Source organism: Rattus rattus, chromosome 1, assembly GCF_011064425.1.
Source record: "Rattus rattus isolate New Zealand chromosome 1, Rrattus_CSIRO_v1, whole genome shotgun sequence".
Classification (NCBI taxonomy): Eukaryota; Metazoa; Chordata; class Mammalia; order Rodentia; family Muridae; genus Rattus; species Rattus rattus.
The window spans coordinates 261,647,466-261,659,324 of record NC_046154.1 but is presented as its reverse complement, the minus strand read 5'-3'; the positions used below and the strand labels follow the sequence as shown (position 1 = coordinate 261,659,324).

At 52.7% G+C, this 11,859-nt stretch overlaps 1 protein-coding gene across 2 annotated transcripts; it reads right to left on the bottom strand.

Annotated features, from left to right (window-relative positions):
• Nucleotides 1-1,921: 1,921 nt before the first annotated feature.
• LOC116883746 (keratin, type II cuticular 87) lies at nt 1,922-8,853 on the bottom strand. Of its 2 annotated transcripts, none has more exons than XM_032884997.1 (9): nt 8,470-8,853; nt 6,698-6,906; nt 5,655-5,715; nt 4,793-4,888; nt 4,174-4,338; nt 3,863-3,992; nt 3,258-3,474; nt 2,511-2,542; nt 1,922-2,115 (listed from the first exon to the last, which is right to left on the bottom strand). In XM_032884997.1, exons 1-9 carry the CDS (start codon nt 8,851-8,853, stop codon nt 1,922-1,924), a joined length of 1,488 nt encoding a protein of 495 aa, XP_032740888.1. The 2 variants fall into 2 exon arrangements, with proteins under 2 accessions (XP_032740888.1, XP_032740882.1); XM_032884991.1 differs by having other exon boundaries at nt 3,258-3,478; nt 3,867-3,992.
• Between the last annotated feature and the right edge of the window lie 3,006 nt (nt 8,854-11,859).

The window sequence follows — 11,859 nt, the reverse complement described above, 5'->3', positions numbered from 1 at the left end:
GGTTGGGGTCGGGGTCGGGGTCGGGGGAGGCACGGTTAACAGAGCAGGAGCTTTGTGGGAGCCCAAGTGTTGAAGTTGGTCCCTGGGAAGCTGGGATGGGTCCATTACCACAGCTAAGATTGGATGAGGCAGGTAGGGTACACAAGGGTCCTGGGGCCAGTTAGTCTAACAGAAGCCAAAAGTATCCAAGCCCCCAGGGCATCCTGACTCAGAACTGCCCCTTTGCCCAGAACAGTGAGGAAACTGGTCATTTAAACACAGCCTCCATTGTCTGTACCGCTCTCAACATTCTACAAGCTCCCACACAACAGCCCATGGAGCTGTCAACACTCAGTGGCTTTTCTAGCTTAAAGTTCCAAAGGGCTTCCACAATCCTCCCCACAACACGATCAGTTTTGCCACAGTAATATCCTGGTGCCAGTTTCAGTCCTATTAAGGGTTGGACCTCATTCCAGGAGCCTAACTGGATAACATTAAGAGTCACCCAAGTGGTGCTGGTTTGGAAAGGCATGAGGGCATCTCGGAGAAGGGGAGAAAGGGGATTGTGGCTTTAACAGTGACATGTTTGAATGTCAAGATGACAAGTTGTGCTAGGTAGTTTCACATCAACTTGGCACAAGCTAGTGCCATCGGAGAGGAGGGTCCCTCAAGTGAGAAAATGCCCCAATAAGTTTAGGCTGTACACAAGCCCCTAGGGTATTTTCTTAATTAGTGATAGATTGGGGGAAGGGCCCAGCCCGTAGTGGTCCTGGGTTCTATAAGAAAGCAGGCTGAGCAAACTGTAGGAAGCAAGCCGGTAAGCAGCACCCCTCCGTGGTGGCCTCTGCTTCAGCACCTGCCCTGGTAAGAGTTCCTGTCTTAACTTCCTTCAGTGATGAACACAATATGGAAGCACAAGGCAAACTAACCCCTTCCTCCTCTAGTAGCTTTGGCCAAGGTGTTTCATCACAGCAATAGTGACCCTAACAAGATGACAAGACAGCTTATTCTTAGGGCACTAGAGCTGGGCTCCAGGCTGGCATGGAGAAAGGACGAATGGGAATGGACAGGGAAAGGAGTCACAGGGGTGACTGGATAAGCCCCTTGTGGCTGATCTAAGATTGCTTGGCTGGTACAAGCACGCAGGTGGGACATTGACACAAAACACCAAAACCCCTTGCGTTGAAGCAGCATTTATTGAAACACAGATGGGTTCAACCCAGGGGGCAAGGCACCCACAGACAGAAAGTGGTCATAGTCCCCATCCCGCCAGTTCTCCCTTGGGCAGTTCCCTGTGCACAGGCAGGGGAGGCCTGAGCAAGTATGGGGCCTTTGAAATGTGCAAAGGCTTCTTGAACAGCAAGACCTGTTCAAAGCTCCCTAGATAGGGGCTGTAGGTAGTAGGCCTCCCCAGAGCATAGACTGTTTCCTGGGAGGTAACCCAAGAAGTGTGGTTAGAGCAGGTTGCCCCAAGGAAGGCAGCCAGGGAGGTTAGCAAACCCAACCAACGATAGGCAGGTGCTTGCTGCCCCTGTACCTGGGGCCAGAAGGGGAAGCTGCTTGGGAAGGGTTCTCCCTGGTTCTTGGTCTTGGAGAGGCATGGCTGGGTGGTTAGGTCATGCCTTGACCCAAGAAGGCCAAGCGTTATTGTCACCCTGGGTGACTGGTAGTGTCCCGCAGAGCTTGGTGAACGATACAAATCATTTACAAGTATTTGAAGACATGTTGGGGTTAAGGGACGGGTTGGGAATGAATGACCTTCTAAAGTAAAGCCAGAGGAGAACTGGGAGACAACTCCCTAAAAGGAGAAGGCAGAGGAGAGTGGCCCTGAACTCTTTCCTCTAACAGGAGCATCTAGAAGATTCTCAAGCAAGCACACATTTTCCATTCACACACCACTCCACTCTGGGGCAGACAGGTGGCTCATTTGGAGGTCCTGGCACTAAGCAAAGCGCACAGAGCGGCTGCTCCCACAGGTGAAGCTGGAGGCACGGGGCTGGCAAGGAGAGCAGGAGTCAGGGGCCATCACTGAGATGCTGCCCCCAGTGACAGAGGGTCCAGAGGCAATCTGGCGCCCTGGGGTAGTGCCATAAGTGAGGCCCCCACAAGTGACTCCTCCACGGGAGCTGCTGACACCTGTGGGAAGAGGAACAGGAAGAGATAAAGGACTTGCTGGGGTGTCACCCACCCACCAGAAGTCCCTGAGGGCTTCACACACAGGACCTGCCTTTTCCTCAAGGGGTCAGTGGTTAACATGACAGGTTCTACTTTTCAACCTCACAGCACATTTGGAGAGCTGTGAGGATGCCTAGGCCCATCTCCCTGGAGTGCAGTTCCTGGTGACCACCAGCAGGGGACATTCAACTTTTTGGATACCCTTTCCCACCCCCAGTAGTCCTTCGAGAGAAGCCTCAGGAAGAGGAGGGACTGAGGAAGTTGAGGAACACTGGGGTTCAGTGGGGTAGGCCTATGATCAGCTTTGCCCATCCCCAAAGCTATTTTTTTAGGGGGTATTTCCATCAGATACTTACAGACATTCACAGAGCCCACACCTTCACACAGCCTAGGGGAAAGAAAGTGCCATTAGTTTCAAGCAGTGAGCTGGATTCCTTGAGGCAGTTGCTTGGGGACAGACAGGGTCAGCTTTTGTTCTAGGTAAGTTCTATCTCCTGAAAGGCAGGAAAGGCTCCCTCAAATCCTCATCACGTGATGACTTTCTTTCTTTGATCCCACGGAGACCAGCTCTCCTGATTTTAGAGCAGCAGTGAGTGGAATTGTGACTTTCACACAGTGCTTGCAATCAGTGACTGACCCTGCTGAATGCCAGTAGTGCTTTCAGCAAGGATTAGATTGGGCTAGATGTATACAGGGAACATCATCCTTATTACACACGAGCTTAATGTCAAAGGAAGCTATGAACTGGCTTTAGGAGGCCAGGACCCACTGTAAGGTTCGAGTTCTGCAGCTTAGTAACTTTTTGTCCATGGGAAATGTGCTGGCCATTGAGCCAATCCACTTCTGTTTTTGGATAGGAAAAATGGTACCTCCCTGACAGAATGGAGGATTAAAAATGGGCACTTGACATAAAGCATGTGATATGTGATAGGTAACCATTAGTACTGAAGCCTGGCCCAGAATAAGGTAGTCAAACTGTGTGTCACATTTGGGAACAGACAGTTCCCTGGGAGGACCAGGGTCATCTCCTTCCATCCAAGGTCTGACAGGCCCTAGACAGCTTGTCCCTCACATCAGTTCCTACAAGGTTCTCCTCAGCTCACCTGTGCTCCTCGCCCTCCAGCAGGCGCCTGTAGGTGGCGATCTCGATGTCCAGCCCCAGCTTGGAGTTCATCACCTCCTGGTACTCCTTGAGCAGGCAGGCCATGTCCTGCTTGGCCTTCTGCAGGGCACCCTCCAGCTCAGTCAGCTTGCCGCGGGCATCGGTGAGGGCGGCCTCTCCCTGCTGCTCTACCTCAATCACAGCAACATCCAGCTTTGCTCGCTGTGGGGGTATAGAGGGGGTATCTTGTTAGAACACGATATGGGTTGGGTGGGGCCCCAGCTGGGCTCCTCCTAGTGTGTAGAGCAAGAGAAGAGAGAGCCCTAGAAGTCCACGGAAGGTGGTTAGCTCTTCTGGCAATCTAAAGAAGAGAAGGAGGCGGGGGATTTTCAGCATTTCGCTTTGCTGGTGGACAATGGCTACCGGATGTCAGTGAACGTGTCACCCCAGTGTAAGGGCTGTATGAGACGAGGGAAACCCTGCCTTCTCTCTAGGTCCCTACTCCCTCTCGAGCTTTATTGGAGCCATGTCATTTCATTCTAGTGGGCCAAGGGCCCGGTGATGCTGCCTGTCTCTTCTTACCGCTTGCCTGAATCTCCATTCAACTCACCTGGGACTTGGCGTTCTCGATCTCAGCCGTCAGCCTCTGGATGATGCGGTTCAGCTCGTTCATCTCCTCCCTGGTGCGGCGGAGGGTCTCCCCGTGCCGGATCACTGTGGCCTTCATCTCCTCACACTGAGAAGGGTGGGAGAGGCCATGACGTCCAGGATGGGACAGCCACCCACCGAGCACCCCTGTGCAACCAGGTAGCAATGCTCATCCCACTGTTGGCTCTTAAGAGTCAGAATACTCGGAAAGGAACCCTTTCTAGTAGACCCCTCATGCCCTGTCTATTGCCATGTCCTGAATCACTCACCTTGGTGCGGTACCAGGACTCGGCCTCTGCACGACTGCGGCTGGCAATGTCATCGTACTGAGCCTTGATCTCAGCCACGATGCAGTCCATGTTCAGGTCCCGGCTGTTGTCCATCTTGACGATGACGGAGGTGTCTGAGATGTGGGCGTGGAGGAGGCGGGTCTCCTGTGGGGGGAAGAGGGAAGAAAGTTCTTTTTAGTTCTCACCCCTACTCTTGGCAGCCTACCTTCTCCCCTGTCCTGTCTGCCTCCTCCCTCCTTCCTTGGTGGCCCAGCTATGTCACTGTGTTCCTCTCCACCCATCCTTCAATGCTCCTCACACAAACTTCCAGGTCCAGAGGAAGAGACAGAGTCGATGTCTGAGACCTCAGCTTTGTGCTTCAGGTCTAAGTGTTCCCCACCTGTGATCACTGTGGTCACCAGGGAATCTAGCTTGTGTGGGAAGTGGGGTGAGAGAGCTAGCTATGATTCTCCTCTTTGGGATACATAACCTGCCTCAGATCTCCCCAATATTTTATACCCTGTGTCCACTGGGGAGCTTAGAGACCAAAATGATCACAAGTCCATTCCAAAATGTTACGGTCTCCTCCTGGCTGCCTCACTGCCCCGAGTCCCCTCACCTCTTCGTACAGTCGTCGCAGGAAGTCGATCTCCTGTGTCAGAGCCTCCGCATTGGCTTCCAGGTCTGACTTACGGAGGTAGGCACAGTCCACATCCTAAGTGGGGAAGACAAACCAAGAGTCTCACGGGGAAGTCACCATATTGCCATTCTTCCCTCTCCTGAACAGTTCATTCCTGGGAGACTTCCCATAGCTGGCCATCTCAGGGCCTGGTGCTATGGTGTGTGAGCAATGCCTTTTATAACATTGGTGAGGAGTCAGTGTGGGAAGGGGGGGGGCGTGCTCTGAGGATCTCAGGCGCAACATTGTTACAACTGGGATGGGGGCTCTCTGAGGATCTCAGGCGCAACATTGTTACAACTGGGATGGTTCTTTCAAATCCACAGCTGACCTCTCTGCCAGTGTGGACGTGGGGGAATGGGTCACTTCTAACCAGGTCCTGCAGCTGTGTCCTGGATCTTATAGGAGAACCAGGCCTGTCAGAACTGAGGACCCCGGGCAGTCCCCTTATCCAGGAGGCTGTCCTTGCAGAGTCATGTTTAGGAAGCAAGTGACACCAGGCCTTCTTCACCACCAGGTGTTTCCCACTGTGGCTGTCCAAGGTTGCCCAGGCAACTGGTGATCCCTTCTTCTCTACTGTGTATCAGGGGCCTACTCTATGGGAGGCCCAGCGCCAAGGGAGACCAGAAGCCTAGGTCAATGAGCATAAAACATCTGCTCCAAGTGAGGCTGGCAGTGGGCTCTGTGGCCCAGGGCTATACAGGGGTTGGGCTGGTGGTTCTGGGGAGCAGTGGCCTTCAGTGTCCAGTGAAGGTGTTGAATGCCAGCTCTGGATGAAGGATGGCCATTCTGAGTCACTCACCTTCTTCAGGGCCACAAATTCATTCTCAGCAGTGGCCCGTAGCGCCACTTCCTCTTCATACCTGGGGACAGAGGACACAAGGCTCAGATTTGAGGAGGGGGAAAAAAGAGACAGGCTAAAGGCTTAGATGATCATATTCCAGGACCTGGATCTTTGGAGCAGACATGCTAGCTCCTTGTGCTCCTGGATTCTCCTGGCTAATGCGGGTCAGGCAGGAGCCTTGCACCTTTCAGAGGCCCCTGTCTCTGGGGTCGGCTGGGCCTGGCTTTGGAGCCTCCCTTTGCTCAGTCACCATTTAGGGCCTAACTCAGTACCTAGAACATCAGCAGGCACTCAACGTGTGAGTTAAAAAAATGAGTAAAAAATAAATATCTTAGAACCTCTGAAATCTTTATTTAATTTCTTTTCTTTTCTTTTCTTTTTTTTAGATTTTATCTAGTTTTCTTTATGTGTGTGAGTGTTTTGCTTGCATATGTGTCTGTACACTGTGTGCATGCAATGCCCATGGAGGTCAGAAGAGGGTACCAGATCCCCTGGGGCTAGCTTGAGTTACAGATGGCTGTGAGCTGCCAGGTGAGTTGCTAAGATTTGAACCCTGGTCTTCTAAAAGAGCAGCTTCTGCTTTTAACCACTGAGCCACCTTAGTCCCTCCAAAAATCTTTAAATTCCCAGTCTAGAAGAAAACTCCCTCCAGAACAGTGCTTCTCAACCTGCGGGTCATGACCCCTTTGGGGGTCCCATGCCAGATACCCGGCATATCTGCTATTTGTATTATGCTTCGCAACAGTAGCAAAATTACAGTTACAAAGTAGCAATGGGGTAAACTTATGGTTGGGGGTTAGCACAGCGTGAGGAACTGTAGTGAAGGGTTGCAGCTTTAGGAAGGTTGAGAACCAGTGATCTAGAGGCATGTGTCTTGCGTGGTCTTCTACTCTCTTTAGGGAGGACATCTGGGGAGCACCACTTTAAAGTCCTATCTAAACACACCGTCTTCGACTTAATTTCATTTGTTTCTGCAAGCCCTCCTCCCCAGTGGCCCTCACCTCTTCTTGTAGCCCTCCATGGCCTCCTGCACATGGTTGAGCTCAGCAGCCAGCCTGCCACTGTCGGCCTCCACATACTCAGCCTCTCTTCTCAGCGTCTCAATGTAGCCCTCGAACAGAGGCTCCAGGTTGCTCTCACAGCACTTGCGGTTCTGGTAGAACTGCCACTTGGTCTCCAGCAGCTTGTTCTGCTGCTCCAGGAAGCGCACCTGTTGTGGGAGAGGGAGAAAGTCTGTGGGAGGAGCCCACCTGTCTTGCCCTCCTTAGGGCATAGGGAGAGGTGGGCGGAGCCCATGGAGGAGCTGTGTAAATGGGTGGGCAAATGAAGGTCTGTCCAGGTGGGGTGAGAGGGAAACCGTGAGATGTGTAGCTGTGCTGGGTACCTGAATGCCTTCGGGTAAGGCAGAGGAAAGCAGGGAAGCCTCCCTGGAGGAGAGAACATGGGGCAGTGAAGGGAAAGGAGAGAAGGGAGCCTTTCACTGCGAGCTAGTGGTGGGAGGGTTGTGACTTATCTGATGTCCTTGGTGACCAGCTGAGCATGGACAGAGTAGACAGGGAGTCCTGGGGTACGTCAGAGACATAAGGGTGAGTATTCTTGGGCTTTTGCCACATAAGAAGCCTGCAGGCCCATGTGAGCCCGTGCTCGCTAGTCTCTGGAAACCGTGTGGATGATGTAGACTGGAGAGGATTTTAGAAAACAGGCCCATGGGAATGTGCTGGTTTACTGTCAGTCAAGTAGACTTGACTGCGGATGTGGCCAAGGCTGAAGAATGGCAGCAGGTCTGACTGGCTCTGAGCCTCTAACTCTGAGACTTTCCTCTCCCCGAGACTGGGCTGGAGCCATGCTGCCATTCGACTGCAGGCCTGGGCCCTGTTCACCTACTTCCAAGAGTACAGCTGAGGCCTGGAGTGTTAGAACTTCCAAAAATGGCCTCTGGGGTCCTTGGTACTATGTGTGCTGGATGGTTTTGGAGGTCTTAGTAACTAGGGTCCCTGTGGCTTTCTCAGCCTTACCTGCCTGTTCAAGGGCGTAGCTGGCTCACCCACCGCCACTGGCAGGAGGCTGCTGAGGTGGAGAGAGGGCCTCCATGCCTTGTCACCCAGTGAGCCAGAGGAGGAAGTAGGTGTTGGGTAAAAGCCACAGGCTTTTGGGCCCAGGTTCCTTTCTGCTTGACTGTGACTACTTTACCCCGGGGTAGCTTGGCTAGAGCGAACTGCGGCTCTGGGCTTTGGCCTGAACACTCTGTGCCTAGGGCTGATCTGACTCTGGTGGGATGGTTCAGCTCCATCGTTGCCACTTTTTCTATTCCCTGCATAAAGGACTGTGCAGGAGGCATCAGTCTTCACACACTCCCTGAGGCTGGCTGCAACACTCTGTCCTCCCTGGAGACACCAAGCTGCTCCATCTAAACACACATGTGTGCGTGCACAGGAATCTGCACGTGGGCCACACTAAAACAACGAATTCACAGTGTTGGGAAAGCAGCCTCACTAGGAAGGTGTCAAATGATTTCACAAAGCATGGCATTCTAGTTGAGACTGTCCCACGGGGCTATGAACTTCCTTCTTTAAAAGTGGGAGAGAAGGCTGCATTAGAAGGGAGGGAAGTTAGGACCAATGACCTTTCTCCCTCTTAGGCGGTGGAGCAGTCTTAAAGATGTGTGACTTTTCTCATCAGCTAAAGTTACCTAGAAGCTCCCTTTCTGATGACCTGCTTGGATCGCTCCCAGCAGGTCCTTAGGCGCCAGGAAGGGCTGGTCCAGGACACCCACCTTGTCGATGAAGGCGGCGAACCTGCTGTTCAGGCACTTGATCTGTTCCTTCTCCTCATGCTTCACGCACTGAGCATTGGGGTCGATCTCCAGGTTGAGGGGGGTGAGCAGGCTCTCGTTGACAGAGACGGTGGTGATGCAGGGGGGGCTGGGTCCGCAGACACCTCCGGATCGGTAACCGAAGCTGCGTCCACCGGAGCCAGAGCGGAAGGCCCCGCAGACGCTGCGGCTGCCGAAGCCCCCTGAGAGTCCACGGTAGCAGGAGATGCCCCTGTAGGGAGCTGCAGTGATGCAGCAGCGGCCGGGTCGGGGCCCACAGGCTGAGGCGCAGCTGAAGGCGCGGACCCCACAGGAGGCACCGAGGCGGGAGGAGAAGCAAGACATGGTGATGAGGTGATACAGAGCCAGGCTGAATCCCGAGGCTCGCGCTGAGCCTTATATCGTGCAGGAGGGAGCGCGCCCGCCGCCCAGGCGTTTATGAGCTTGCCTGTCAGAATCAAAGCAGCCCCGGCTACCTTGCTGATCCCATAAAACGGCGTTCTTCTCCCTCCCGCCCGGGGTTTATGGTGCCAAGAAGCGCCTGGTCAGCTCCGGGGCTGAGCACTGTGGGCATCGGGCGGGACCCTTCTGTTGCGCTACTGGGACTCACTGGGCCACTGTTTCCATCCCAGACTGGTTCATATCCCACCTAGTTCTCCACTCTGAAGGCTAGGAAGCCCTGGCCTTGGATGTCTGGTTATCTTTGAATTCATGCTGTGGGCGTGCGTGCGTGCTGACAAGGTCTTTGAAGTTATGAGCAAATTCATGTCCAACTTTGGGTGGGTGAATAACCTTCCCGAGCCTTAGATGTCCTGTGAGGAGCAGGGATAAGGGGATAATAATAATAATAATAATAATAATAATAATAATAATAATAATAATAATAATAGTAACAACCAGAGAGCTGTTGAGAGGACCTAATGGGATAATGGACCAGAAAGCCTACAGGGCAGGACCCAGCACTTAAGAGCTCTAAAAATGTTTGCTTGTTTATCTATTTGTTCTGCTATTGTTAACTTGTTATTCTTCCTGTATCCCTTTAGGCAGAAACTTTCCTTCTCTTTCTTCCCTCCCCCCCCCTCCCTCCTCCTCTCCCCTCCCTCCCTCCCTCCCCTCTCCCCTCCCTCTCTCTCCCTCCCTCTCTCTCTCCCTCCCTCCCTCTCTCCCCTCCCTCCCTCCCTCCCTCTCTCTCCCCCCTCCTCTCCTTTCTCTTTTTCCTCCCCCCCCAGCTCCTGTTTCCTCTAATCTTTCTTCTACCCTTCCCTATGCACTTTGCAGAGAGAAGCCACTGACACTGATGGCCGCTCTGGCTAGCTCACTGTGGAGGGATTTTCGTTGTTTTGGAGACATGGTTTCACATAGTCCAGGCTGACCCCAAATCACTAGCCTGGAGCTCAAGATGCTACTGCCTCTGTCCCCCCAAATGCTGGCACAACAGGTGTGAGCCACTGCATTCCCCCCTACCCCCCATGGAGGGCTCTTTGACACATGATTTCTTCCAGTTCAAAGGCTTTCTTCAGGGGTTGGTATCACTGTGCTCATTTACCTGCTTGGGACAATGACCTCATAGTGGCACAGGGACTTATGTGGAAGACTCCAAGGACTGGAGTCAGATCTGAGAGTTCTGAGAGATCAGGACTGCTCCAAGGGGCTGGGGTCTGAGTAAGGCTGAGAGCTTGGAGGCAGGGCTGCTTCTGATGATCATGGACACTGACTCTAGGCAGCTAGAACCATCATAAAGGAAGTTAATTATGTGTCCCATCGCTAACAGCGGAAACTGGAGTGTGTGCTCAGCAGCCAGCATTAAAGAGAAGCCTGCAGGTCACTTGGTGCTTCCTTTGTTTTAAAGCTGTGCTATTATAGTGCATGCAATAATTAAATCTGGGAACTCCAAGGTCATCATAGCCAGGTCTGACAGCTCACTTCCAAGGAGTGTTGGATTGTCACCAACTCTGTCCTTTACAACTGTCTTTCTTGGGATGGGTTTACTTGGTCCAGCCTGGGTTTGCTTCCTCTCAGTTTAGCCCAGACATGAGATGGATCCTCCACTTTAGTGTCTTGGCTTTAGGTCTCTCTCTCTCTCTCTCTCTCTCTCTCTCCTCTCCTCTCTCCTCTCCTCTCTCCTCTCCTCTCTCCTCTTCTCTCCCTCCTCCTCTCTTTCCTCTTCTCCTCTCTCTCTCTCTCTCTCCCTCTCCTTCCTGTTCCCTCACCCTCTACTTTCTCTCCCTTCCTCCCTCTTTCTTCTCTCTCTCTTTTCTCCCTCTCCCCTCTCTCTCCCTGTGCTCACGGCCAGCCTCTCTCTACTCCTCTACTTCTCCTCTCTCTCTCTCTCTCTCTCTCCTCTCCTCTCCTCTTCTCTCTCTCTTTCTCTCTCTCTCCTCTCCTCTCACCCTCCCCCTCTCTCTTCTCCCCCCCCCAAAGGTCTTACTCTGTAGCTCAGGCTGGCTTTGAACTCTTGATCTTCCTCATGAAAGCATGTGCTACTACATCTGACTAAAGAGTGTATATGTTTATTCCTTTGATTTTTCCATCTGTGTTAGGGATAAAAACCAGGACCTCGTGCATGCTGATAACTTAATCCTCCAGGAAGCTCCCATTCCACCTTTCTTTTGGGAGAGGTAGCCTTGAGGGGTCCTCCCTGGGGTTGTTCCTTGCCGAAGGGTCACACTTCCTCTGAGGTTTGAGGATTTACGTTGGATGTGTGGTAGTTGCTTGCACAGTTCTGGCTCAGAGATTTTCTGTTTTGAACAGACTGTCTGTGCTAGCACCACCAGACAGGGTGTTAACAGCCAGTCTCTCTGCACAGAAAATTATGTGCATGTGAAATCCAGAGACTGGGAGGGCTGCAGGCTGAGTTGAGATTACTAAGTACACAACCTGAAAGGGGTACCTTGACACAGTGGCCACAGTGGTTCCCCCAGATCTTCATGCCCGACCCAGCCTTTGGGCGAGCATCCCCTTTGGTGGTCCCTTTATTAGTCTTGAACTTGGGAGAGAAGTAGACTGAATCTCGAGAAATACCGGATGTAATCCAGGACTGACGTCTTCATCAGAGCATTAGTGATGACAGGTGTTAGGGAGGGGAGGGTTTCCCCAGTCTTAGCCCTGGGAAGCTCTGGAAGGCCTTTCATCTCCGCACCTTCATCTCCAGCCTTTGGGTGGAGCTGCTGTCTTGTCTTGGTCATCATGCCCATCAGGAACCAGGGTCAGAGAGTGAATGAGGAGGTTCAGCTGGGGCAGGCATACACAGGTTCTATATAGGAAGCAGTAGGGGTCTGACCATGGGACCCCAAGCTATATAAACTTTTGACTGGGTGAGCCTCAAATTGGGGTTTTGAGCCAGGTTAGGGC